Source organism: Eublepharis macularius, chromosome 10, assembly GCF_028583425.1.
Source record: "Eublepharis macularius isolate TG4126 chromosome 10, MPM_Emac_v1.0, whole genome shotgun sequence".
Classification (NCBI taxonomy): domain Eukaryota; kingdom Metazoa; phylum Chordata; class Lepidosauria; order Squamata; family Eublepharidae; genus Eublepharis; species Eublepharis macularius.
Window position 1 is genome coordinate 85,465,512 of NC_072799.1, and position 25,981 is coordinate 85,491,492.

At 45.3% G+C, this 25,981-nt stretch overlaps 1 protein-coding gene across 5 annotated transcripts in view; it reads left to right on the forward strand.

Moving 5' to 3' along the window:
- Nucleotides 1-25,981, forward strand: part of DLC1 (DLC1 Rho GTPase activating protein) — a 348,838-nt gene that overhangs the window by 298,558 nt on the left and 24,299 nt on the right. For 4 of the 5 annotated variants that reach the window (XM_054989508.1, XM_054989509.1, XM_054989510.1 and 1 more), the window contains 3 exons: nucleotides 4,990-5,061; nucleotides 10,317-10,398; nucleotides 24,765-24,828. In XM_054989508.1, coding sequence (XP_054845483.1) covers nucleotides 4,990-5,061; nucleotides 10,317-10,398; nucleotides 24,765-24,828 — 218 coding nt within the window. Of the gene's footprint in view, nucleotides 1-4,989; nucleotides 5,062-10,316; nucleotides 10,399-24,525; nucleotides 24,600-24,764; nucleotides 24,829-25,981 lie in introns of those variants that run through there. The other variant, XM_054989512.1, reaches the window with a different exon arrangement.

The window sequence follows — 25,981 nt, forward strand, 5'->3', positions numbered from 1 at the left end:
GTGCTGTGGGGCTTTGATGTTCTGTTGACACAGTATACAGGACGTGTTGCTGGGGCCTGCTGCTGCCTTCCTGCTTTCGTCATCCGAAAAACAGAGCGAGCCTGTTTAGGCCATAACATACCTGGTCTGGGTCTTGCAGTCTGAACCTGTCCGAACTTACGTGCACCTAAGCCTCTTGAAAGCGATGGGCTTAGGTACACCCAACCATGCCAGGAAGCGGGCTGTGCAGATTCCCGCCTACGCGTGTGTCTCACCTTGCAGCGCACCATGCAGAAAGGCAGTTGCCCTCCATTGATAAAGAGCCAAAGGGGTTGAATAGTTTAGTAGAAGCTGAAAAAGAGAGCCCTGCTTTCTTCCATCAGGTGTGTGTGTGTGCAGGTGGCATTGCAGCATGGTAAAAATGGCCTTAACCGCCGGGTTGCCAGGTCCCTCGTGTCCTCCGGCAGGGGACTGGGATCCTGGCACCCACCCTACCTTTTTTTCTTTTTTCAACTTCTTGGCATGCGTGATGACGGCACTTCTGGGACTGGCATCATCACGCGCGAGAGAGAAAGGGTGCTTGTGTCCCCTTTCTCCTGGCCGCCACCACTGCAGCTCGCTTGTGGTGGTGACGGCAACAGCAGCAGCAGCGAGAGTGGCTCACTGTCACCAGCGGCGCCTGATGACACCACCGCTGCACTGGTGAAAGCAGCCTGCAGCGGCGAAAGCAAGCAGCAGGAGGCACTGGCACTGATGATAGTGAGCCGCTCTTGCTGCCGCCACCACCACTTGCTCTCGCCATTGCAAGCCGTTTTCGCCAGCACTGCAGCTCCCGCACTGTGAGAGCAAGCGGCGGCATAAGCAGGTGATGCTGGCAGCAGTGGCGGCATTGAGAGCAGCCTGCTTTCACTGCCGCCGTCGCCTGCTCTCGCTGTGTGGGAGCCAGGGCCAGCGTGCCCATAGAGGCCAGGTAGGCGGTGGCCTCAGGCGAGAGGGCACTGGAGAGGTGCCGGAGGGGGTGTCGGGGGTGGAGGCGTGCGCCGCAGAGCTGGCGTGGCTGGCCTGCAGCTGCTGCAGCCAGCCAGCCCGGTGCCGCTGCCACCGCCACCACCACCACACGACCCAGCCAGGCGCAGCAGCCACGAGCCGCTGCCAGGGCCACGTGCGGAGTGCGGAGCAGCCTCCGCCCGCCACCCCAGCCATCCGCCGGCTAATGCCCCCGGCTTGTGCTGTGCGATGACGTCATCACACGATGACATCATCGCGCAGTCCGTGGCACGCGCGGGGGGGGGGTGCCACAGGCGCCAGAAACCCTGGCGCCGGCAGTGGTGGGAGCATGCCCCCCAGGGAGGGGGCACCCCAGGGAGCGCCCCCCCCACCAGGTGGGTAAGTGGGAGCGGGGTGGGAAGGGTGGGATCGGGGGATCCCCTGCCTCAGACGGGGGGATGGCAACCCTACCTTGCCAAAACACATGCAATGTGATTAGGTTGACACAAGTTGCAGCCCCCAAACTGGATGCAGCATGCTGACATTGAGGCATGGGAACAGATCGGTTTCGCCGTGCCGAGTATTTGTCAAAAAAAAGAGAATGTTCACAAGTCCCTTTGGGGCCCATCGCATCTGACTGGAGGGCTGCAGTCCCTGGCTTGGCCGCAAATTGGACTTTAACTACTGTTGCTTCCGTCATATTACCCATCCAAGGTGATACTAGGTTTAAAAAGGCAAGGAGAGGTGAAAGTTTCAAATCAGTGCATCTTGCCAACTTGAACAATTTGCTGTGGTCCATTAAGGAGATCAAATGGGCCTCAGAGTGGATAAACAGTAAGAATTTGGCTGCTTACCACTACCTGTTTAATCAAGTAAAATCTGAGTGGCAGGTTAAATTCATGTTATGCAAAGTGGTTTTGAGTAGGAAAGAAAAGAATCTTTTAGATTTAAAATAGCATTTTTCAGTGCAATCTCAAGTAGAGTTATTCCAGTCTAAGCCCATTGATTTCAGCTGACGTAGACTGGAGTAATTCTGTTTAGGATTGCACTGTTAATGTCTTATAAACTAATTTAAAGTGTGTATTTCAAAATGTTGACTATCAAAAGTAATGGCCAAGTAATTTGGGCTAGGGGTGGGGGTTGTTTTGAAAAACAAGAAATTACAGTTGCTAAATGGTTGGCTTTGGGTTTTTCTCAGATTTATTCATTTTAGGTTAAAAAAATTCTCTCTAAATCTGTGTATGATAAGAGAATGTTGTAGAAAATTTCTACAAACAGCTGGATTTTTAAGTTTGGCTTTCTTACTTGGGAATCATTTTATAGCTTCCCATTATGTCATAAATGAAGTTTCAACAATTTATCGGCCTCGTAATTACTGGTATTGACCTTCCAAGGAAATCACATCCAATCCAGCTGCTCCAGTATTTCCCAATTCATCATTTCTCTACACCCCCTCCTTTTCTATGCTACCCTCTGTGAGTTTTTAGGGCTTGTTCCAGAATAACAGATCAAAATTATTAATTCCCTGTTTTGTAATTTCCCTTTAAAAAGACAGGACAGGACCTCCTGATTTACAACCTCTTCTTTAAGCATGTTCAGTTCTGTGGTTTAGAGTATGCCCCATTCACAGACCTCCAAACTTTGCTCCAGAAACTCGTACTAGAACTGTAATAGTGGCAGACAGGTTTGCCTCTTGTTGTCAGAGCCAGACCAAATGTATCCGCTGCACAGCCTTGTACAGAATCAATTCTACCACTACAGGGTGGGGCAGTTCTAGGGTTGTCAGGTCCCTTTACCATCCCAGCGGGAGGCTGGGGACCTAGCGCTTACCTTTCTTGTTGCCCCAGCATGCTTCACTTGCAGTGATGTCAGTTCCAGGTGACATCAACATTGTGGGTGCAGAAGCACGCACTTTGCAACAGGCTGATTTGGGCCTCCTTTGTCCCGTTTGGGGCCCAAATCAGCCCGCTGCAAAGTGCGCACGCTCTTGGGGCAATGCAATGACGTCACTCCTGGGAGTGACGTCGTTGTGCTGCCCCCAGGCGCTTGCCCGGGAGGCCCATTTCCATGCCCTTCTCCTCCGCTGGCCAGGTGAGTGGCAGCGGGGCGGGGGGGGGGGAAGGTGAAAGTGGGGGATTCCCCACCCCCAGTGGTGGAATGGGATCCTTAGGTAGTTCAGCTGCAGGGATGATGGAAGGTTGAAAGCCCGTCTCTCCCTCCCTCCATGCTGACTCTCTTTCTCTAACACTGCTGTGTATTATTGGTTTTTCTTCCGCTAGTGGTTTTTGCCAGTCTTGGATAAAACCACTTTAAACATGTTTTCAAGGAGAATTGTCTGAAGAAACAAGTGTCCAGGACGTTTCTGCTGTACCGTTGTGTATAGTGTTGCCCTCCAACCTGGTTCCTGTTCAGTTAAGAATGAAATGAGGTGAAGGCAGAAAGGGAGTAAAGGGGAAGTACAAGAGGAAGGCTCCAGGCTGCTCAGACCAATAAGCAAGCCCATCCAATTTAGAAGGGCCAGGGAACATCACCTGCTTTACTCCTGCTGTATTGGTGCAGTGAGGCTTTCTTCACTGACACGAATGGTGAACAGGGCTTTTTTTCAGCTGGAATGCAGTGGAACGGAGTTCCGGAACCTCTTGAAAATGGTCACATGGCTGTTGGCCCCGCCCCCTGCTCTCCAGACAGAGGGGAGTTGAGATGGCCCTCCACGCCGCTGAGCAGCACTGAGCAGGGGGCGGGGCCAACAGCCATGTGACCATTTTCTCCGCGGGCAACCCACTGAGTTCCATCACCTCTTTTCCCAGAAAAAAAGCCCTGATGACGAATATCCATCAGGCCTCCTTTTAGGATACCAGTCCAAGGTCCATTGTGAGTCTGAATCCTGACAAGGTGTTTCTTCTTTAGGTTAGTGTTACAGTTTCCCAGACAGGCATAAGAATTGCCTGGGCAGTATTTGTTTTAGTTAAAATAAGGACAAAGGTTTTTTTTAAAAAAAAAACTTGCATTGCACTGTTTTGTTGGAACTGAACTTTAATCCCCATTAAGTTCTGCCTTGCTCTTTTGCAAGAGATGCGGTAGAACCAAAGCTCTGAAGAGGTCAACTGGAGCTTTTAATTTTCCTTCAACTAATCCAGATTTTAACCTGTCAACCTTGGTCTGAATTCTGGGCAGGGAATCCAAATTAATTAGTTGCATTGGCATACTTGATGAGAAAATGAAGCATGGAGCGGAAGGATCTGCAGCGCGTATGCCCTTCTCCAAGCTTCATGTGCACACTTGTGAATGGCTGCATCCTGGAGAGTAGTATATTTTTCCTGGAGTAATGTGCAAAAGAAAGAGAGAAAGTGGAGCTGGAGCAAAAAACTGTATGTAAACTGAGTAACTCATAAATACCTTGGAGACCTCCACTGCTACTCTACTGTTAACTTGGGTAGTAAATGTGAGCTTGACTGTGCTTTAACACAATGTGTCTGTTGTTCTTGGGATTTTAAGTTTACTGGTATTATTTACATGACGTAGAAGGCTCAGGCATTAGCTTTGCTAAGTATTTCAATCTGAAAAGTACTTGTACCAAAACACGCATGCAATGCTGAAATAATACATTTTTATTTAAAAGTATTTAATGGAATTCATTTAGCCTGTGGTATGTAATAACAGAGCCCATTTAGTTTTGCCAGGATTTACTTTTACAAAGATGTCAGAGCTGGCCAGGTTCTTCCATTGTTCATTTGGAAATGGAAAGCACCCTTGAGTTCATAGTCCTGGGTATGCCATAACTAGCCATAGAACACTGTTAATGTGCCTGTGCTCTGGAGTGTAAGACTGAGCACAATTTCAACCACACGAGTGGGTGATGGAATTAAAGCACTTTTGTGAAGTTGTGGATGAGGAAGATGAAATAAGAACTTGGAATAATAAAACCTGAGAATAAACTGTATTTCACAGAAGTTGTTCCTTGAATATAAACACATTTTGCTTTGCCAGTCATCACTTATGATGTGCATTTTCCTTATTTTCCAGAAATAGAGGCCAAGGAAGCATGTGATTGGCTGCGGGCAGCAGGGTTCCCACAATATGCTCAGCTCTATGAGGGTAAGTAAGGTCATTATTCAAGGGGAGCCAGTTTGGTGTGAGAGCCAGTTTGGTGTAGTGGTTAAGAGCGTGGGACTCTAATCTGGAGAGACGGGTTTGATTCCCCACTCCTCCCCTTGAAGCCAGCTGGGGGACCTCTGGTCAGTCACAGTTCTCTGGAGCTCTCTCAGCCCCACCCACCTCACAGGGTGTTTTGTTGTGGAGATAATAACAACATACTTTGTAAACCGCTCTGAGTGGGCATTAAGTTGTCCTGAATGTTGTTGTTATTATTATAAGGGTGAAGGGGGTTGAAGTACTCGTTTGTCCTTAAAAACATTTCATTTGCTGTATTGATGCATGAATGTGTATTGGGGGTGGGGTGGAGGGTGTTACACAGAAATCTGAAGTGGACCATAGCTCAGTGGTAGAGTATCTGCTTTACGAAGAAGGCCTTAGGTTCAATCCCAGTGTTTCCGTTTAAAAGGACCTATTAATACAAAAGACTTCTTCCAAAGGACGGCTGCCAGTCTGATCTATATATATAAAGACAAGTGTCCTGGCTGACTCATCAATGCCCAGCCCAAACCCCTGGACCTAGAAACATGAAATTTGGAGAGAACATTCCTTTCATGATGTAAACACCCACTAAGGGATTTGAAGAAATTCGCCTCTTAAGGGGGTCAAAGGGGGTAAAATGTGTTTTCCCAAAGGGATACGGCTTCCCTGTGTGGCTGGCAGGTTGCTGCCTGCTTGCGCCCCTGCCCACTGCCAGCTTGGCCACTCTTCCCTGATTGAGCCAGCCTTTCAAGGTCATTTGCATATGCAGGCTGATTGGTCCTCACCCCCCACATTCTAAACAGTCTGCAGTTGCTATTGGGAGTCATTTAATGTGTCCTGAAGTCAAATGCACCTCCCAGTCTTCCCCTCAAAGTTCACTAGGGTTGCCAACTCAAAAAACAAACAAACCCCCAAACCAAAAAATATTACATACACGTAAGTATTATAACTGGATTTAAAGTAGTTAAATACCGTAGCGAAGCACAGATATCAAGCTAGTTCGGTTTAAGAACGCTTCCTGTGTTCAAGTGAGATGTACAATTTGCATCCAGGGCCTTGTTGTTGTTGACAAGGCCGCTCTCTCTCAACCTAATCCAGTCATTTATGTGAGAATAAAATGGAGGAGGACAAAACCAAGTGATTGACCCTGAACTCCTTGCCACACACAGAGTCTCTCTACATGAGACATCTGACACGTGAAGAACGCGTGTCCGGAAATGCAGTGGTAGCTGGGAAGTGTACTTTAAAAAGACAAAGCCTGCGACAGGGCAAAGGTTTTGCTATATACTAGAGCTGTGTGAAGTGGCTATGAAATCCAAGAAGGGAAACTTCAGCCCATTATAACCTCTCCAGGTCCAAGCCCAGCTCTGGAAGGCAGCTGTAGCCTATTTCCATTCCTTGCTGCCATCCTGTTGAGATCCCACACAGGTTTAGACTGGAGAGGTGAAATTGACAAAGCCTTCAGGGAGGTGAAGATGAAATTAACAAACCTCTGAGGAGCGATCTCCACCAGCTCTATCTTTTTAAACTACGCTTCCCAGCTAACATTACGTCTCCCTACACTTGAGAAACACATACTGAGGCGTCTCGTGAAGAGAGACTCACAGATGAGATAAAAATCAGGTAAATCAGGTTCACACCCAATGCCCTCAGGTAGCCGTGGGTTCCATGGCTATGCCTCTGGTGGTTCTTATTGCTGGCCATGGAGACAGCTTGAATCATAAATCCCCTTTAGCATGAAAATTCCTGCATCTTGACGTTTGATTTGCAAACCCTTATAAATACAATAAAGTCCAGTGATGGACTAGGAAACCTAATGTTTCTGCACAGGCATATTACTTCCATTTTTATTTAGGCCAATGAGTGGAATCTGTATAAGGACTTAATAGGGATGAAAGGTTTGTTTTTTAAAAAACAGGCTGATGTTGATTAAGACAAAAGCATAAGAATGCCTGTAGTTACATTTGGGTTGTAAAACTCCATGGAATGACTCAGAAGCTTTTTCATCACAACATCCCAGCACCATCGTCTCTGAACATCTGCTAGTTATAACTACATAGACATGGGTCGTTATTTACCGCGTTGGAAATTAATGTTACTGCTAAGCCGGCATTCTTGACAAGCGATTGAGAAGGGCCTTAAATTTGCAGCTGCATTGGCAAGGGAGCCAATAATCGCACTTGCAGAGACAACACTTGGCAATTCTTTTGTTTATCTGTTTAGGAACTGAATTTCCTTCTATTATGTTCCTCACATGCAGGACTGACACAGTGCCAAGAAAAGTCTTTTTTTAAAAAAAAATCTGTGTGCCGGGTAACTGTAGCTATTGTTTCAGAATCCTGTATTTGGACACGTTTGCTTTTGTGAACACTGATTTCTTTGCTCTGCCAGTGTGCAGAATTTCTAGGGCCTCCGGCCAGTTGCATATTCTCAGCCTAACTTACTGCACAGGGTAGTTGTGAGGCTGAAATGGAGGAGGGGGGAACGATACGAGGGGCTTTGGCTCGTCAGTGGGGAGAAAAGGCGAGGCATAAACGGAGCGAGTAAATAAACTCAGCCCACCAGACGTGACTTGTCACCTGCCCAAATGCAAACCTTCTTGCAATTGAGAAGTTTTATTGATCCCCTGATTATTATTCATGAAGTGCCAAACAAGTAGGTGCTGTACAAAGTATGCTAGAAAAAAGAAAAAAGAAGAGCCCATGGCTAGTGGACTGCATTTGGTATGTAGAGTCATAAACCATTCATGAGAAAGAGTCTGAATGCTGGTTTTCCTTGGAAGGTTCCCAGGGCTAAACTTGCCTGTGCTCACATCCGCAGTCAGTACTTCCTGCCCTTCCAATCCACATTCCTTCAGCAAAATAAACAGTTGGGTTTATCTATATCTGAGGACTTCTTATCTCTTAGTGATGGACCCATTATCATACATCTGCGGCCGGGATGCATATAGTTTGGCCTTGCAAAATGTCAGCCAGTAGATATTCCATTGTCGTTGCTTTTGTTTATGTGTTTGTGTTATTTGCATTTTAATCCCACCTTTGCTCCACGATGTAACTGGTTCATCCGTCCTCCATTTTATTCACACAACAACCTTATGATTTAGTAAAGAGTCCAGTAGCACCTTTAAGACTAACCAACTTTATTGTAGCATAAGCTTTTGAGAACCACAGGTCTCTTCGTCAGATGCATGATGCATCTGACGAAGAGAGCTGTGGTTCTCTAAAGCTTATGCCACAATAAAGTTGGTTAGTCTTAAAGGTGCTACTGGACTCTTTACTGTTTTGCAACTGCAGACTAACACGGCCAACTCCTCTGGATCGATGACTTAGGTTAGGCTGGAGCAGAGTGGTCCAAGGCCACCCACTGAATTTGGAGGCAGAGGAGGATTTTGTACCCAGGTCTTCAAGGTCCTACCCCTATACTTTAACCACTGCATACCACTACCGGTTCCCTCCATACATGTGATGTAGGCCTGTGTCACAAATTGGTTATTTTTAAATATGCTACAGACTTCTCTTCTTCCTCCTACAAAAACAAAGTAAAGTGACTGTTCTTCTCAGTTTAAACTATTTTGTTTGATGCAGTGCTTCTATATAAACTTTGATCCTGTCCATGCTATTATAGTATATTATTTGGCTATAATGACATATTTCAGTGTATTTAGTGGATTTAAATTTATACTAGTGGATTTAAATCTGTTGTGATTTCCATAGGAACGTTTATTGGTGTTCATGAAACACAATATGGAATGAAGTGTTTCATTAAGACAAACACTAAATGAAAGTCAGTATTCTCTTTAACAATACAATGGGGGGCTCCATTCTCCATGCACAAGGATCCCATAAACTCAGAAGACCACCTCTTATGTGAAAACTGATTTTTCCCTACTTAACAAATGCTTGGCATGCTGGGACAGCCTGTTCTGAATTTTAGGTGGTCCTAATAAAAGCCTGAAGTAGCCGTTGTGCTTTCAAGCATGTGTAAAATTCTTCCTGTAATGTTTAGAACTAGTCACTGCAAGTAGTGGGACTTCTGCCTGCACAAGCCATTCAAGATCCAAATCCGTCTGCCATTTGAGGTTCTGCAGAGGGAGGTAAATAAGATCGGTCTGTTTGCAGCTGCCGAGCAACTGTAACTTTCCAGACATTGTTTCTTGCTTCTTGTTCTTCCCAAATGTTTATCTAAGACAGGCCTGTGCAACTGGGGAAGCCAAAGGCAGCCTACCAGCCACGCACGGTGGCCTGTCAGGTGCCTGAGATCCACCCGACTTTTGCCGTCTCAGACAGATAACACAAACACAGAAGGCTTATCCAATCCTTTGTGAATTGCCGTGCCTGGCCAGTGGGCTGCGTTCATCTTGAATGCAGGCCTAATCAATTGCATTTTTAAAGAAAGAAAAAGGACACGGAGCTTCTAGTAGCTTCATTCTCCTTCTGTTCAAACTCATTCCTCCTAACAAGGTTACCCAGGTATCATATCCCTGGAGCAATTTGTTTTTCTTTCCCTCTGTTTATTTCCAGTAATTTTGGAATTGCTAGCCTATCTCCAAAGGGATCTGGTTGGCTAATGTTAGTGCCTTCCCCAATGCAAGTGGTTCTAGCAGTAGAGCACCTTACACAGGAGGAAGGCTTCACCATTAGGTTTTCTCTCTTTTTTTATTTTATTTAAATTCTTACACACACACCCTCCACCACCACCACATTTCTCTCAGATGGGGACCCAGAGCTTACACCATTCTCCTGTCCTCCATTTTATCCTTTCAACAATCCTGTAAGGTAAGTTAGGCTAAGAGTGTTTTTCCCAGCAAGCTTCCATGGCAGCGTGGGGATTTGAACTTGGGTTTCCCAATCCTAGTCTGATGCTGTAACCACTACACCACACTGGCTGGCCATGGATCTAATCCAGAAAACTTCCTCAAAAGACTGTTTTAAAATACAAGTAAGTTTTCCACAGCTCACGCACTCATGTACGTGGCTTGTTGTCCTCTGGCTCCCTCTGTACCCTGCCACCCCTGACGGCATGATCGTTATCAATTGCCAGCCTGCTGAAATTGATAAGACAAGCTTCTGTCACAAATCCTGTGTGAAGGAAATGAAACCATGAAGGAGCCAGTTTTCTTATATCTCATTATTTTGAAATAGCCAGTTACTTTGAAATAGGTTACCTTTTCAAGATAATATTCTAGTTTGATTGCCTGTCGGTCTTCATTGTTACAGATCTTATATTTCCCATTGACGTTACTTCCGTCAAGAGAGAGCATGACTTTTTGGACAGAGACGCAATTGAAGCCTTGTGCAGGTATGTGGTGAAACATTACTTTAGCAAAAGACATATTGGGTGTAAGCCGAATACCCTCAGGTTCTTTTAAATATCTTTCAGAATCCAATGAAACTGTAGAATATTCGTTGAAATTGAATGGTCCCTGACCACTTTTTTATGTTTAAAGTCTCTGTGGACTGAGTTGCATGATTACATTTGCTGAGCTGGATCAGGACACGTAGAGAACATGTTAGAATTCCTGCTTTTGGTTTACAAACAAGTTTATACCCATCAAGAAATAAAAGGAAGCTACTTGATATATTTGAGGAGGGCTAGGAAGTGTCTCTGATTATTGGAGATTAAACTGTTAGGGCTATGCAGCTGTCTGTCCCCATGCCATGGTTTTCTGCCACAAAAAATAAAAGCAGTGCAAAAAACAGAGAAAACCAAAATAAGTAGCAAAGTGACATATGTGCTCACGGATTGAAGTTTACTCTCATATATAATGTATCCGAAGCATTTGGAAGCATTTGGAGTCAAGAGTAGAGGTGGGTACGGACTGGGAAAAACCTACAGGCCATTGGGCCGTGGTCCGTCATGTTTCATAGGCCACGGACCAAGAACTTTTCACGGACCCCTGCTTGTTCACAGACCGGTTCGTGGGTCCATGCCTGGCAGCTGGAGCGGGGGGGGGGGGGGATTTAAACGTTAAAGTGCTCCCGGCACCGCTTGCCAGTGATGCTGGGAGCACTTTAACCCCCCATGTCTGGATTCACGGATGATGGACCAACAAACCAGCTGAAACGTCATGGTGTCCGTGGAAAACGGGCATCCCATGACCCGCCAGTTCACAAACGCTGAACTGGGCCGGTCCGTGTGAAATTTTGGTCCATTTTCCGGTCCGCGCCCACCTCTAGTCAAGAGAGTCTAGCCTAATCTTTCAGTGACAGCTACAATCCTTAGCCCATGTTCTGTTAATCTTCTTGCTTGCTTACCTTCCGTTTATCCCCTAGCCTTGGCTAGCTCAAAGCTGATGTGTGAACTGCTCTCATTCTGCCCTCATTTGAAAGCAACATAGATTTTGACCCACGCTGATCAACGGCTGAATATGCAGCAGTTGGCAGAGATTTTTTTTCAAAAGATTTCCCTGCGCCCCTCAAGGAGCCTCGCAGAACCGTACCCCAGCCTTCTCCAGGGGCCTGTTTGAATGTTTAGCGTACCCATGTATGTGGGTGGCTGCTGTGGTAATGGAGAGTGATTAGTGGGAAGAAAATACAGTGATCCAGCCATCCCTGCATTCTTCGTCTTAAGGGTCCTTTAAACCTGCGCACACCTTTGAATATCACTTGTTAAGGCAAGATTACTCCCTTTTAATATGATCCACAAATTCACATGGGATTTCTGTGTGGCCTTTAAGACTGAAAGCAAGGAAGCTGTCTTTCAGGGGGAAAGATCTGCCAGCAGAATCCTTTGATCAAGGAAGCAATACCCTTTAGTTACGGGAAAACAGATCAAGATGGGTAGCCGTGTTGTCTGGCTGTAGCAGTAGAAAAGAGCAAGAGTCCAGTAGCACCTGTAAGTCTAACAAAATTGGTGGTAGGGTATGAGCTTTCGTAAGTCACAGCTCACTTGGTCAGATCTGAAGAGAACAGTTTTTGTATCTTGGTTTAATACTGTCAATATAACCTGGTTTGCTGTAGTGACAAATATAACATGCATGTTCGATGTATAGGATTACTCTTTGGAACACTGATCCTGTTTTAGTATTTTAAAGAGACTGACACAGGCCTGTACCAGCCTCTGCAGCTGATCTGGTGGTCTTTTGTAAGACAAGACTATCTTGATTTGAACTGATATCCATTCATACAACCCTTCATTAAGTCCCTGGCCTCAAAAAAAATCTGCCTTTTAGTAATTTGCCAGTTCAGATATAATTTTATTTCCTGCAAATGTCTGTAGATATTTAAATGACAGCAGAACCTGCTCTCCACATTTCCTTTGCTGTAGGCTTTTTTTTTTGGCTGAACTCAGTGCAAACCAGGATCAATCTCTTAGCAATGCCATTTCCACTTGCAATATAGCAAAAGTTAGAAACTAATTGTGCACCAGAAAGCATCAGTATTCAAGTCCTAATCGACCCGACATACTTCAGGAGCCTCTATTTGTAATGTATTGTTCATTTGTGTATCTTGAAAAGCTCTCTAGATAGTGACTGGGAACTTATCTTCACAGGCGTACACTGACTCCTAGAGCCGTGCACATCCAAATAACTGGCATGGTTTCGGTAACAGATTTCAAAGAAATTGAATTGAGAAGCAAGACTGAAAAGCAATAAAAAAGAGAGCTTCCAATGACGTCTTTCAAGTGTCACAATTGCAAAGACAGAGAGAATCAAAAGCTGCTTCAGTTTTGACTTTCACAGTCCCATGTTTAATGAGTTGTAGACTAGCTTAATTGTCCCTCTACTTAAAGATATGGAACTACCTAATATGAGAACCCAGCTGACTTGGCCATTATCGGGTATAAATGATTCCATTGCCCTCTCTGTGGTGAAATACATAGGGGCAATAATTAAATACCAGAGAAATAATATTAAGTAAGGTTCTTCCCACTTTAATTTCTGCTTAAGGAGATAGCTGTATGAGCAGTACCAGTGAGAGAGAGAGAGAGAGATTCACTGTTAAAGTTGCTTCTACTAACTCCCCTTCTTAACCCTGACGAGCCTCACAGTCTGGTGTCCAAGCTGAGAGCTGTGAAGCTTCGTCCGTTCCTTTTGGAGCCCTGTAAGAGGATTTGCCTGGTCCTCCAGCCTCTGAGGCAGGTTGAGAGGAAGAGGAGGCATGGAGAACCCAATACTGGGTCTCCAAGGAAGGAACAAAGAAACGCAGCCTGTGCCTGCTGCAACTGCTAAGCTCCAAAGCACTAGCTCAGCATTCCCCAGACAGAGAGCGGGTATCACCAGGGGTGAAACTGAGGTGGTAGGAGGTACTTCGAAGACTCAAACTATATGTTACAGTCCCCCCAACCTGACTTTGAGAGTCAGACACTAGGAGTGTGGGGACTTGTTTTTCAAGCATGCAGGGCCCAGATTCAGATTAGGATCCTGGTGCCGGGGGAGGAGGGCTCCGGCCTTCCTCACACACTATTTACCTGAGCTGAAATGGGGCCCCACATGACAGAGAAGCGAGCTCCTCCACTCCTGACATCTGAGTCTCAGAATCACAGTCAGGTTGGGGGAACCTGAACCCTAATGTGTACTTTAGGTCTAAAAAGTGGCCAGTCATACCTCCATCTTCTGCTTTGAGCTCCCCCTCCCAAAAAAGGGAACGTTTTGGTAAGAAATACTTACTAGTATACCTGAGGGACCGCCTCTCCCCGTATGTACCCCGGAGAGTGCTCTGATCAGCAGATAAACACCTACTGGTGGTCCCTGGCCCTAGGGAGGTTCGGCTGGCCTTGACCAGGGCCAGGGCTTTCTCGGCCCTGGCCCCAACCTGGTGGAACTCTCTGTCAGAGGATACTCAGGCCCACCAAGATCTTGTCTCTTTTTGGCGGGCCTGCAAAGACAGGGATGTTCTGCCAGACGTATGGTTGAGGCCAGTCCTAGGTCCCTCAAATAAGCCTCCCTACTGGTCTCCCATCAGTGTGTGTGTGTGTGTGTGTGTGTGTGTGTGTGTGTGTGTGTGTGTGTGGGGGGCGGGGTTATAGACATCTCCCCCCCCCCACTCCACATGTAAAGCTACAGCAGGATTATACGAACTCGCGCATTCCTTCTCCCCTATGTATGGTGGGTAGGGAAAAATGAAGGGTGCTCCATCCTGGGATCAGAAACTTATGCTTATTGAGATTTCTGATTTTGCTGTGTTTATCTTTTGTAACTTTATGTATTGTAAACTGCCCTGAGCCCACTTGCAGGGAGGGCAGGCTAGAAATTGAATAAGTAATAATAATAATAATAATAATAATAATAATAATAATAATAATAATAAATATGTTATTTTTCTAGCAATCAGAGGCTGAACAGGCATTTGATTCATAGCTATATACATCTGTCCTTGGTAGGGTTGCCAGGTCCACGTTGGGAAATTCCTGGGAATTTTGGGGGTGGAGCCTGGAGAGGGCAGGGCTTGGGGAAGGGAGGGGCCTCAGTGGGGTATGATGCCATAGAGTTCACTATTCATAGCAGCCATTTTCTCCAGGGGAACTCATCTCTGTTGCCTGGAGATCAGTTGTAATTCCAGGAGATCTCCAGCTATTACCTGGAGGCTGGCAACCCTAGTCTTTGGGAGGAGCCTGCTGTTGAAGCGTAGCTGACCGTAATGTACTGTAGGCCTTTTTTTCCTGTCACGGCTGCATTCCACCCTGCCAGCTCTGGTTGGGAAATTCCTGAAGATTTGGGAGTGGAACCTGGGAAGGGAAGGGACCTTACTGATGCAAAAATGCTGCTATGCGTTCCTTTGGTGTGACTTTAGCCGATCAATTAATCACGCAAGGCCGAGACCGAGGACAGTTCAGCTTTATTCTACTAGAACAGAGAATCAGAGGCAGTAGCCTACAAAAGCTCTGAACCTGCCTGGGGGCAGGTTGTCACATCTTTGATACAGTAAGGTAAACAATATTTCTGTGCATGTCTATTAAGCACTTATACAATGGGATTTTCCTTTCTACTAATTAATTTTAAGGCTCTCTGTGTATCTTCTAAGCAAGTAGTTGGACTGGTTGGAAACCAGAACAGTTATAATTCCAGAATGTCACCAGTCCTTACCTGGTGGTTGGCAACCCTACTTCACCCGGAAATATCTACTGGTGCATATGTCAGCTGGTTTTAAGAATAATCATTCACTTACCAGCTTACTGGATCCGGGGAACTCGGTTGACGTGATTTATCTGGATTTCAGTAAAGCTTTTGATAAGGTCCCCCATGACATTCTGATGGGCAAACTGGAAGACTGTGGAGTGGACTATAGGACAGTTCGGTGGATAGGGAACTGGTTGGAGGACCGCACTCAAAGAGTGGTGGTCAACAGTGTTTCATCAGATTGGAGGGAGGTGTCCAGTGGGGTGCCGCAGGGCTCGGTTTTGGGCCCGGTACTTTTCAATAATTTTATCAATGATCTGGATGAAGTAGTGGAAGGGCTGCTCATTAAATTTGCTGATGATACCAAATTGGGAGGAGTAGCAAACACCCAAGAAGACAGAATTAAAATTCAAAACGAGACCTGAATACTCTGGAGACGTGGGCAGTTGTGAATAGGATGCAATTCAACAAAGACAAGTGCACAGTATTACATCTGGGCCACAAAAATAGAGAGCACAAATACTGGACGGGGGATACACTTCTGGGCAGTAGTATATGTGAAAGGGATCTTGGGGTAAGAGTGGACTGTAAACTAAATATGAGCAGTCAGTGTGATGCGGTGGCAAAAAAGGCTAATTCAATCTTGGGTTGTATCAAAGGGGCCATAGCGTTGAAATCACAGGAGGTCATAGCCCCTCTCTATACTGCCTTGGTCAGGCCACACCTGGAGTATTGTGTGCAGTTCTGGAGGCCTCACTTCAAAAAGGATGTGGACAAAATCGAGAGGGCGCAGAGGAGAGCGACGAGGATGATCAGGGGTCTGGAGACTGAGCCCTATGATGAAAGGCTGAGGGCCTTGGGAATGTTTAGTTTGGAGAAGAGGAGGTTGAGGGGGGACATGATTGCTCTCTTTAAATATCTGAGAGGCTGTCATTTGGAGGAGGGCAAGGAGCTGTTCCAGTTGGCAGCAGAGGGTAGGACGCGAAGCAATGGGCTTAAATTACATGCACAAAGGCTGGATATTAGGAAAAACTTTTTCATGGTCAGAGTAGTTCAAAAGTGGAATCAGCTGTCTAGGGAGGTGGTGAGCTCCCCCTCACTGGCAGTTTTCAAGAAGAGGCTGGATGAATACTTGTCAGAGATGCTTTAGGCTAATCCTGCACTGGGCAGGGGGTTGGACTAGGTGGTCTGTATGGCCCCTTCCAACTCTATGATTCTATGATTCTTAATTTTGAATGATCTGTGACTACATTGTGCCTGTAAATATGTACTGAAACTATGGCTAGTCAAATCTAAAAGATGGGTTGTTATCAATTTAATACAGTGGTGGTACTTAGTTTATAATGGCTGAAAATTATCTGAAGCCACTGGATGGACAGAGGGATTGATCTTAAGGCATCTTGCAGTATGTGAATGCGTTATGTGCTGTCAAGTCATCTCCAACCTATGGCGAACCTATGAATGAAAGATCTCCAGAACATCCTATTGTTAACAGACTTGCTCAGATCTTGCAAACTGGAGAACGTGGCTTCTTTTACTGAGGCAGGCCATCTCATATTAGGACTTCCTATTTTCCTACTGCCTTCCACTTTACCTAGCATTATTGATTTTTCCAAGGAGTCTTGTCTTCTCGTGATTGACCAAAGCTCGATAGCCTCAGTTTTGTCATTTTAGCTTCTAGAGTGAATTCAGGCTAGATTTGATCTAGAAATCACTTATTTGTCTCTTTGGTATCTGCAAAACTCTCCTCCAGCGCCACATTGCAAATGACTCAATTCTCTTCCTGTCAGCTTTCTTTGTTGTCCCAACTTTCACATCCATACATAGTAATGAGGAATACCATAGTCTGAATTATCTTGATCTTGGTTCACAGAGAGACATCTTTATCTTTAAGGAACTTTTCCTGTTCCCTCACAGTTGCTTTTCTAAGTCTTAATCTTCTTTTGATTTCTTGGTTGCAGTCTCCCTTTCGGTTGATGATTGAGCCACGGAATAGAAAATCTTGAACCATTTCACTTTCCTCATTGTCAGCTTTAAAATTGTGTAATTCCTCAGCCGTCGTTACTTTTGTCTTCTTGATGTTCAGCTGCAATCCTGCTTTGGCTCTTCTGCAATTTTCATCAGTAGTCATTTCGCGTCTTCACTATTTTCGGCCAGTAACGTGGTGTCATCTGCGCATCTGAAATTGTTAATGTTCACTTCACCTTCTTCTAGATCGAATTCAGCTTTCCTTATGATATGCTGTGCAGTAGAAATGTCTGTATGAATTAAATAATAGTTTGCTGAATCTGTTCAGGTTACTCAAGGTCAGGGCTTTTTTTCTGGGAAAAGAGGTGGTGGAACTCAGTGGTGGAACTCAGAACTGCATAATAACGTCACTTCGGGTCAGCTGGAGCAAGGGGGGAGTTTTTTAAAGTTTAAATCGCCCTTGGTGAAAATGGTCACATGGCCTGTGGCCCCGCCCCCTGATCTCCAGACAGAGGGGAGTTTAGATTGCCCTCCACACCACCAAGCGGCGCGGAGGGCAATCTAAACTCCCCTCTGTCTGGAGATCAGGGGGCGGGGCCACAGGCCATGTGACCATTTTCAAGAGGTGCCGGAACTCCGTTCCACCACATTCCCGATGGAAAAAAAAGTCCTGCTCAAGGTGAAATTTTTTTCCAGGAAAATAGCCGTTGACTTGGGGACAAATCCTTCTTTATATCAAATGAGTATGTATTGGAGCTTGAACAGAAAGCAAGCGTTATTGTTCATTTCTCCTTTTCCACTTTGTTAAAATATACTGTACTCAACTGGCATTAAACATGCTGTACTAATTACTGGTAAGGAGTTATGATTCTGAACTTCTTGGAAGAAGGCTGGAATAAAAATATAATAGATAAAAATTAAGTGAGTTTTCTGCAGAACTTTTGTTTTTTTCCCAATACGAGAATTCATAAAAATGGTTCCCCTGGTGAACCTAAAGTAATAAGTCACCATGTGGAATCTTTTGCATAAATAAATACCCCTAAATAATGGCTTAAAAGTAAATATCCACTCTTTGTGTATAGTAATAGGGTGAGGTATACGTCATGCTTGTTATAGTATCCTTGCTTGTTGTTGGAATCCTTCCTCATAGCCCACGGATGTGGCACTTCCTCATAGCCCACAGATGTTCAGGCTTTCTTCAGAAATGGGTTTATTGTCCATGAAGAGAAGGTTGGAATTCAGATGTTGAATAAGGCAAATTAAAAAAAAGCCAAATGGATAATTTTATTTGATGTAAATAGTATACTAACATTTTTCTGACCTTTCAGATGATTGTTTGATTGCAAAATAAATACTCAGCTAGTGCTCAACTGTTAAGAAATATATTTAGGGAACTTTTTCAGTGTCTATGTTACAGGAAAAATGCATGTTTACTTCTCTTAAACTGCCATTATTTATTGGTCACCAAGTGATTCCCCCCCCGCCCCCCCCCCCCATAATTGGCACATCCGTTACAATTTGTAATCTCAACAGTTATAGTTTCCTACTGGTTAGTGCTTGTGATGTCACAGGTGGTGATGGTTTGAGACTTTTTGAAAGTGGCCGTATCTTTTCAGGACCACAAATGTTTACTTACTATATCAAGCTTTGCTGAAATGCTTATGGAACTTTTAAAATTTTGGCAGGGAAGTAGAAACTCTTTCCTACCATTTTGTGTTCCTTTTTCCATTTAAAGATTCTTTCCTTTAGTCCTACATTATTTTTTCCTGCCTTTTTACAAGATGTCTTAGTGTGTGATTTTGGGGGGGGGGGGAGGGATGTCTGTGAAAATAGGTTTCACAGTCTCCGCGCTTATCTGCTTCAGCTGCCCAAGGGTTATTGGAAAGAGGGGGCTACAGGATAATCTTGGTGAAATCAAAGACGCTCTTATCAAGCTGCCTGGAAAATATGTTTTCTCTGTCAGATCAAAGTGGTGAGGCTAGTTAAATGCAACCAATGCAACAGGTTTAAACTAGTTAAAACCTGATATATTAAAACTAATGCTGTAAAACCCATAAATGTTTATGTAAAACAAAACTGGAAATTCAAACTAGGAGAATTCAGAAGGAGAGTGAAGGCATATAGATGTAGTCTTAAACTTCCATTGTTTTCCCTTGGGTGGTTGGACATTTATTATCAAGGTTTTCTTTAAAATCTGTAAATTAAATGAACTTACGTTCAGTGCATCTCTGTGGGTTGTTTTCTCTTGGAATTGTACCTAGTAAGAGGCTAGAGTTGCCAGCTGCAGGTTAGGAAATTCCTGGAGATTTTAGGAAGTGGAGCCCAGAGAAGGCAGGGACTGGGGAGAGGAGGGGCCTCCTTAGGGCATAATGCCATAGAGTCTACCATCCAAAGCAGCCATTTTCCCTAGGGGAACTAATTTATGCAGCATAGAGATCAGTTGTAATTCTGGGAGATCTCCAACCACCACCTGGATTTATGGCGACCCTAGAAGAGACTGAGAGCAGTCTTCCTACCCATCTTATCTCAAGGTGAAGTAAAAGACCAAGAGTGCAGGATCTCCCTAGATTAAACCTCTGTTCAAGGGATCAAAAGGATTGGGGGTTCCGTCTGCAAGGAGAGTACAAATGTATAACTGGATGAGTAATCATTGATAGAACTTTTGTACTGTCTGTATTTTCACCAGACCCTGTTCAACATTTCGCTGTGAGTGGGGGTTTAATTAACCAGTTGTAGAACTGTGTGACTGCTATAAAAAGTATCAGTTAGATAACTTCCTCTGTTCCTAGCTAATGTCTACTACTGATTAGAGATGGGCACGAACAGAAAAAACAAACGAACATGATGTTCGTTGCCATCCACGTCCAGGGACTCATGAACAACCACGAACATGGCCCTGTTCACGAACATGTTTGTGGTTGGCTGTTCGTGGGGGCCAGCAGGCTCTCCTCCAGCCATCATCCAAGTCAGGATCCCTACTGCACCACTTCCAGAAGCCTGACCTGAGCAGGCAGCAGGAAAGGTACCAATAATAAATAATAGCTTGGCCCCAGAGACTGGCCGCAGCCCTGGAACTTGAAGGGGTAGATCCCTATCCCACCACACACAAAGAAAATTCAAGCTCCAATGCACTCTCTCGATCAAAATGCCAACAGCACCTGTCTCTCCCTCACTGTCTGCAAAACCAGAGCTGGGAGCCCCCCTCCCCCCTCCCCCCTGCTCTTTGCTTCCTTGTAACAAATTTGGAGTGCCACACTTGAAAGGAAGACCTGCCTATCAAGTTAAATTGGGCTTAGATTGGGGTTTCCAGGGCAACAGCAGGAGTTCAGACAGGGTTCAGACAATCCCTGCCTAAGTTGCCAAGGGAATTGTTTGCAGGAGCTAGACTGTCTGGCTTGACAAACAACAACAAACAGCAACAGCTTGCAACAACCACCTGTTTGTTTAGAATGGGGCCTCACAAACAGGTTGTTTGCGAACAGCAGATTGGGCTGTTCGTGGGTTTTTTTTGTTCATATTGCTTTTTGTGCCCATCTCTACTACAAATACACACAATATGTGATGGCATTACATTGTGTGATTCTCCACCTCCCCCCTGGAAGCAGCAGCCAGTGAAGCAGAGGAAGTCCTTGATGCGCATAACACTTCTGTTGCAAGCAACCCCAGACATTTTGTAGAAAATTCCAAGTGTAAAGCAGCAACAAAATATTAATAATAAATGTCTATAATTAAAATTAACTAACCAACCAATAAAACATGAAAAATCTTTTAAAAAATGCAGTCTTGACTTATCCTGCCAGAAACTACCTTTAGGAATAACGTGTTTTTATGTGCCTGCAAAAAATCAGTGCAAACCTGATGTTTTCTCTGCACCGTGCTTCCATCAGTTAGCTAGCTGATACATTTTGTAAATCTGTTTAATAGTTTCCAAAGGCACCCTTGTGCATTGTGCATTGGAGGAATCCATACAGAACTTGCCTAAAGCATGGATGACCAAGGCCAGATCTTTGAGAGTTAGGGTTGCTAGGGGGACCCAGGGCTTACCTTTCGTTGCGCCTTCCCTTCTGGGAAGTGACATCATCATGCAGGCCGGGGAGTACACATGTGCTTCGCAGCAGGCTGATTGGGCCCCAATCAGCCTGTTTGGGATCCAAATCGGCCTGCTACAAAGCTCAGGCGTGCTCTCGTGAGAAGCCTGTTTCCTCCCTGCCAGCCAGGTAAGTGGTGGCTGGGAGGTTGGGGTGGGAGCAGAGGATCTCCCACGGGGGACCTGGGCTCCCTCCTGAGAGGAGCAGCTGCATCTAACTCAGCAGGCAAAACTGGTCCGAAGAGCATTTGGCTGCTGTTGCCACTTGTGAACAAAGCAGCAAAGCAGGGTCCAGAAGCAGCCCAGACTGCACACCTTGGCCTTGTTCAGAACAGCTGTGGCCAACTTTGGGTTGCTCCAGCATCATCTGCTCTGTCGTACTTACATTAAAGTTTGCATCACCCACTTTGTAGTAGGTGATGTTGGCTGAGAGAGGAGGAAAGGAGTGCTGCTCAGGATTGTAGTGTAAATTAATTAGGGGTAGCAGGTTTTGAGTTCCATGTAGCCTTTATGGGGAAAAGTTGAAATGGCTGCCTTGAAATTGTAAAAGCTAGCAGTTAATCGGATGTGTCTCCAGCAAGGAGCGGGAAGTAGATAGTGGAGATAGTCTTCATGTTATTAAAGTGAGAGATAAATGCTGCAGTAGATAAAGTGCCATATTAAAAATCTACAGTCTTTTTTAAGGACATAAGCCAAACGGCAGATCCCGGGTTCAGTCATATGACTCACTTCCCCCAAGTTGGATCTTGTGACTCCCTTCGGCCAAATTGCCTTTCATCAGGAAAAAGTCTTCCTCCATCAGTAGAAGTTTTAACAGAAGGGAGTTGTAGAGTTCAGTTCCTTGTTATACATTTAATTTGGGGCAGCAGCCACTTGATTTTGCTTCTCATCAATGTCAGACAAAGCTGTGTGCGTGCTGCCAAATCAGACTCTTGTCCTTTTTGGATTTTCAACATCCTGCATCAATAGATCCAAGGAAGGGGTCTTAGCGGCCTTGAGCTGTTCATTAGAGTTGCCCTAGGAGATGTTACACATGCACAAATTTACAGAATGAGTATTCAACCTACCTGTTAAAAGTATATTTCCTGGGGGGCTTATTTTAATTAAACATCTGCATTTTTTTTAAAACCCAGCAATCCATTTTGTTTAATTTTTGTGCATGGTGTAACAATAATTGTGCGAGAGAAACTGTACAAATTTGAGGGAGGAGAAAGGGATTCTTTCCCCCCCCCCTTTTGGAGAGAGATTAGCAGAGCTGTCCTGGGGCTATGATGAAAATAATTATATTACATACTGAAAGGAACAATAAAGGCACCTGATGGGTTGAAAATTAGTTTCCCTCTTTGAGGTTTTCATCTTGGTAGACTTGGGGGTGTGGGTGGGGAAATGAAAGCAAGCAGCAGTAGGCGGAACTTTAGGCCCAGCATCAGGCTGAAAATGTTTTTCTTTCCAGTGTTTTAAACAAATAAGTAAAGATTTTCCCTCAGGATTTTGCATGCAAATTAATATTGGTGATAACAGTGCACCCTTCGTTGAGCTTAGAAGGGTATAATTCTCATTAGAATTGCACTGTGTGGTTTCTATCATTGGGACTTCAGTTAATCTGATTATTATTCAGGATCAGGCGTATTCTGGGTCTGGAAAAGTTGACAACCACGGTTCAAGAATTCTGATGGACCTCTTGGGTTTAGTTCTCACAAATAAATCAGGTAGCAAACTTGTGTCTGGGCAGCACCTCTTCAGGCAGCAGATGGGGGCTCACATGATGAAATGTTTCTCCATGCAAAAAAAAAAATCCTTGTCTTTGAGAAACTAAATATCTCTGGGAAGGGTTCTAGCCTTTTCCCTTGGCACGCACATTCTCTGTGCCTACTGACTGCCACATAAAGTATTACAGCCTAGACCTGAGCTTGCTACTTCATTTGTTGTATTTTTGACCTGTGAAGAAATGTAGATGTTTGGACAGCCAAGGAGCAAGCAAGGTCACTGTGGTGTTAGCAGCGCCATAGGGGGCCTCTCAGCTCCAGGCCATTGTGACTGACTCCAAGTGTAGGCCTGCCCATTGGGCATCTTCAGTCAGCACTGGAGAAGCCAATTGTCTTGGAGTCTCTCTACACAAGACATCTTACACAGGGACGCTCAAGTGTAGGGAGATGCAATCCTAGCCAGGAAGCATAGTTTAAAAAGACAGAGCTGGCAGAGATTGCTTCTCAGAGGGTTTGTTAATTTTATCTTTGCCTCTCTGGAGGGGAGGTGAAATTGATAGAGCCTTTGGGGAGGCAAAGATGAAATTAACAAACCCTCTGAGGAGCAATCTCTGCTAGCTCTGTCTTTTTAAACTACACTTCCCGGCTAACATTACATCTCCCTACACTTGAGCGTCCTCATGTAAGATGTCTTGTGTAGAGAGACTCTTACACAGGAACACTCAAGTGAAAGATCTTACCCTTGTTCTTCCATTGTAGATACACATCCTCTGCTAGGGAGACAGAGTGCACTTAAATACAAGATCACACAGAAAGTTAGTCACGTGAGCTTCCCCCTGTAAGATGTCCTACGTAGAGAGACTCTCAGTTTGCTGCTAATCTGGGCCTATCAACGCTGCGATCCTGAGGTGCCTGTGACTTCCTCTCCAAGGAAAGCAGTGGCAGCTTGTAGGTTTCTTGTAGAGAATGAGGCTTTCCTTCTGAATTCCTGGCACCTTCATATACTATGATTTCCCAGGCTTTTTAGGTAATGCGCTGTTAAACCGGTTTGGAATACCCATATTAGTCAGTTCTGTGCCTCTCAATGCCTCAGCTGCTGTTATCTTCTCTTATTTGTGTAGTCTCTAACCTCTGTGAGATGCTGTATGGTAGCACATTCAATGCGATTTGGTTCTCGAAAAATCTAAGTAAAGTATGACACATTGTTATGGCATGGAAAGTTGTTTAATCATTCCACGTAAATCAAAATCTCATGTATCTGAATGTTCTCAAGCCTACTGTACTGTTTGCAGTAATTGCTAAACAGAGATATCAATTTCTGTGTCTTCAGTGCTGGCGTGTGAAATTGTGCTGTATTAAGGGATGGGGCATGGGAATTCACACTTTCAAACCTAGCATCGGTACCAGCACCATTCGAGGCAGGCAGTTCGTTCTAGATTATTTACCCTTTTCTTCATGCATGACTGCGGTGGGTTTTTTTAAAAAAGAAGCTTCAGTCCCTGGAAGGCACCTGTAGTTTTCCACTAGGAGAACAAGAAGCTTGTATGACTGCACTAGAGTTAACCTAGTTTAATGGGATCCTGAACAAGCTCTCCTTTATCATCTAGGCTCACAAGGAACTGGTTTAGGAAAGCTTGTTCTTACCTCCTACATCGACATCCCACCTGCCTCACAAACTGAGGTATGCAGCAGATGCAGCAGAGCGTTTGTTAAACATAACGAGAGCTGTTGAGACTACACATTTGTGGGTAACAAAGCGTGTGTGCTCAAAAATGTGCTCAAAATAAGCTAGTATTGCAGACTGGCATGTTTACTGTTAATTTTGTGTGTGTGTTTTCCTCTGTAGGCGTTTAAATACTTTAAACAAGTGTGCAGCGATGAAGCTAGAAATCAGTCCACACAGGAAACGGGTAAGTATATTTTGAGCATGGGAGAGAGTTGCCTCGGTCAGTATTCTTGCATCTTGATGCCGTGTGTATTTGCTCAGAAGTAAGTCCAACTGAGATCAAGGCCTGCTGAAATAAGATATAAATAAGTATACCTAAGTACCCCCTGAAGAGAGCATTTCACAACATGAAGGCCACCAGAGGCCATGTTCCTAGTACTAGAGAAACTAGTTTCCACAATGGAATGGGCCACCTTGAATGATCAGGTGGGCTGTGAGCTGTAGAGTCTCTTGGAAATGTTACTAGCAGACAGACACTTGGAGACACACATCTTGAAAAATCTCCATTTCAATGAGTCTTCTTGCATAACTCCTCTTCGTCTCTTGTGCATGAGCAACACTCTGAGAATGTGTCCGCTGATCATTAAGCCACTGTGCTATGTACAGTACAGTCATTGGGTAATAAGTTCCATTGAATAACCTGGAGCTTAGTTCTGAAGTCCTGCATAGATGGAGGTTGCACCTTAGGCTGCTCTGACCATTGGAACATTTGAGTCTAAATGCTACACAGTAGCCTTGGGGCCACCGCCAGCACCAGGGTTTCTGGCGCCTGCAGTCACCCCCATGTGCGTGTGCGCGCAGTGCACGTGCGCCCCCAAACTGTGCAGTGACATCAGCACGTGATGACATCAGCACGCAGCAAAGCCAGGCCCACTGGCCAGCGGGTGGCTGGGGCGGCGCGTGGAGGCTGCCCGCACGCCGCCCCGGCCACCTGCCGTGCCTGGCCCATGGCTGCTGCACCCAGCCGGGGGCATGTGGTGGCGGCGGTGCAGGGCTGGCCGGCTGCAGCAGCTGCGGGCCGGGCACGCCAGCTCCATGGCAGGCCAACCAAATGATGCTTAACAGTATATTATGTCCTTTGATTGCTGTCAGGCGTCAGCATGGGCGCGGTTGCGCAGGGCGCCGGCAGGCCTGAACTCCAGCTCCCAGGCACAGACAGGGACAACACAGGCTCCAGCTCTGTGGAAGAAGGGGAGGTATACATCACCCTTGCTCCCTCCCTACCACTCGCCAGCCTGCTCAACCTGTCAAGCTCCCTTCCGCCTCTGCCTCTTGCTTCCAACTCTCGTCCTCTTCTCCTCTCTCCCTCTCTCTTCACTCTCATACACTCCTAAATT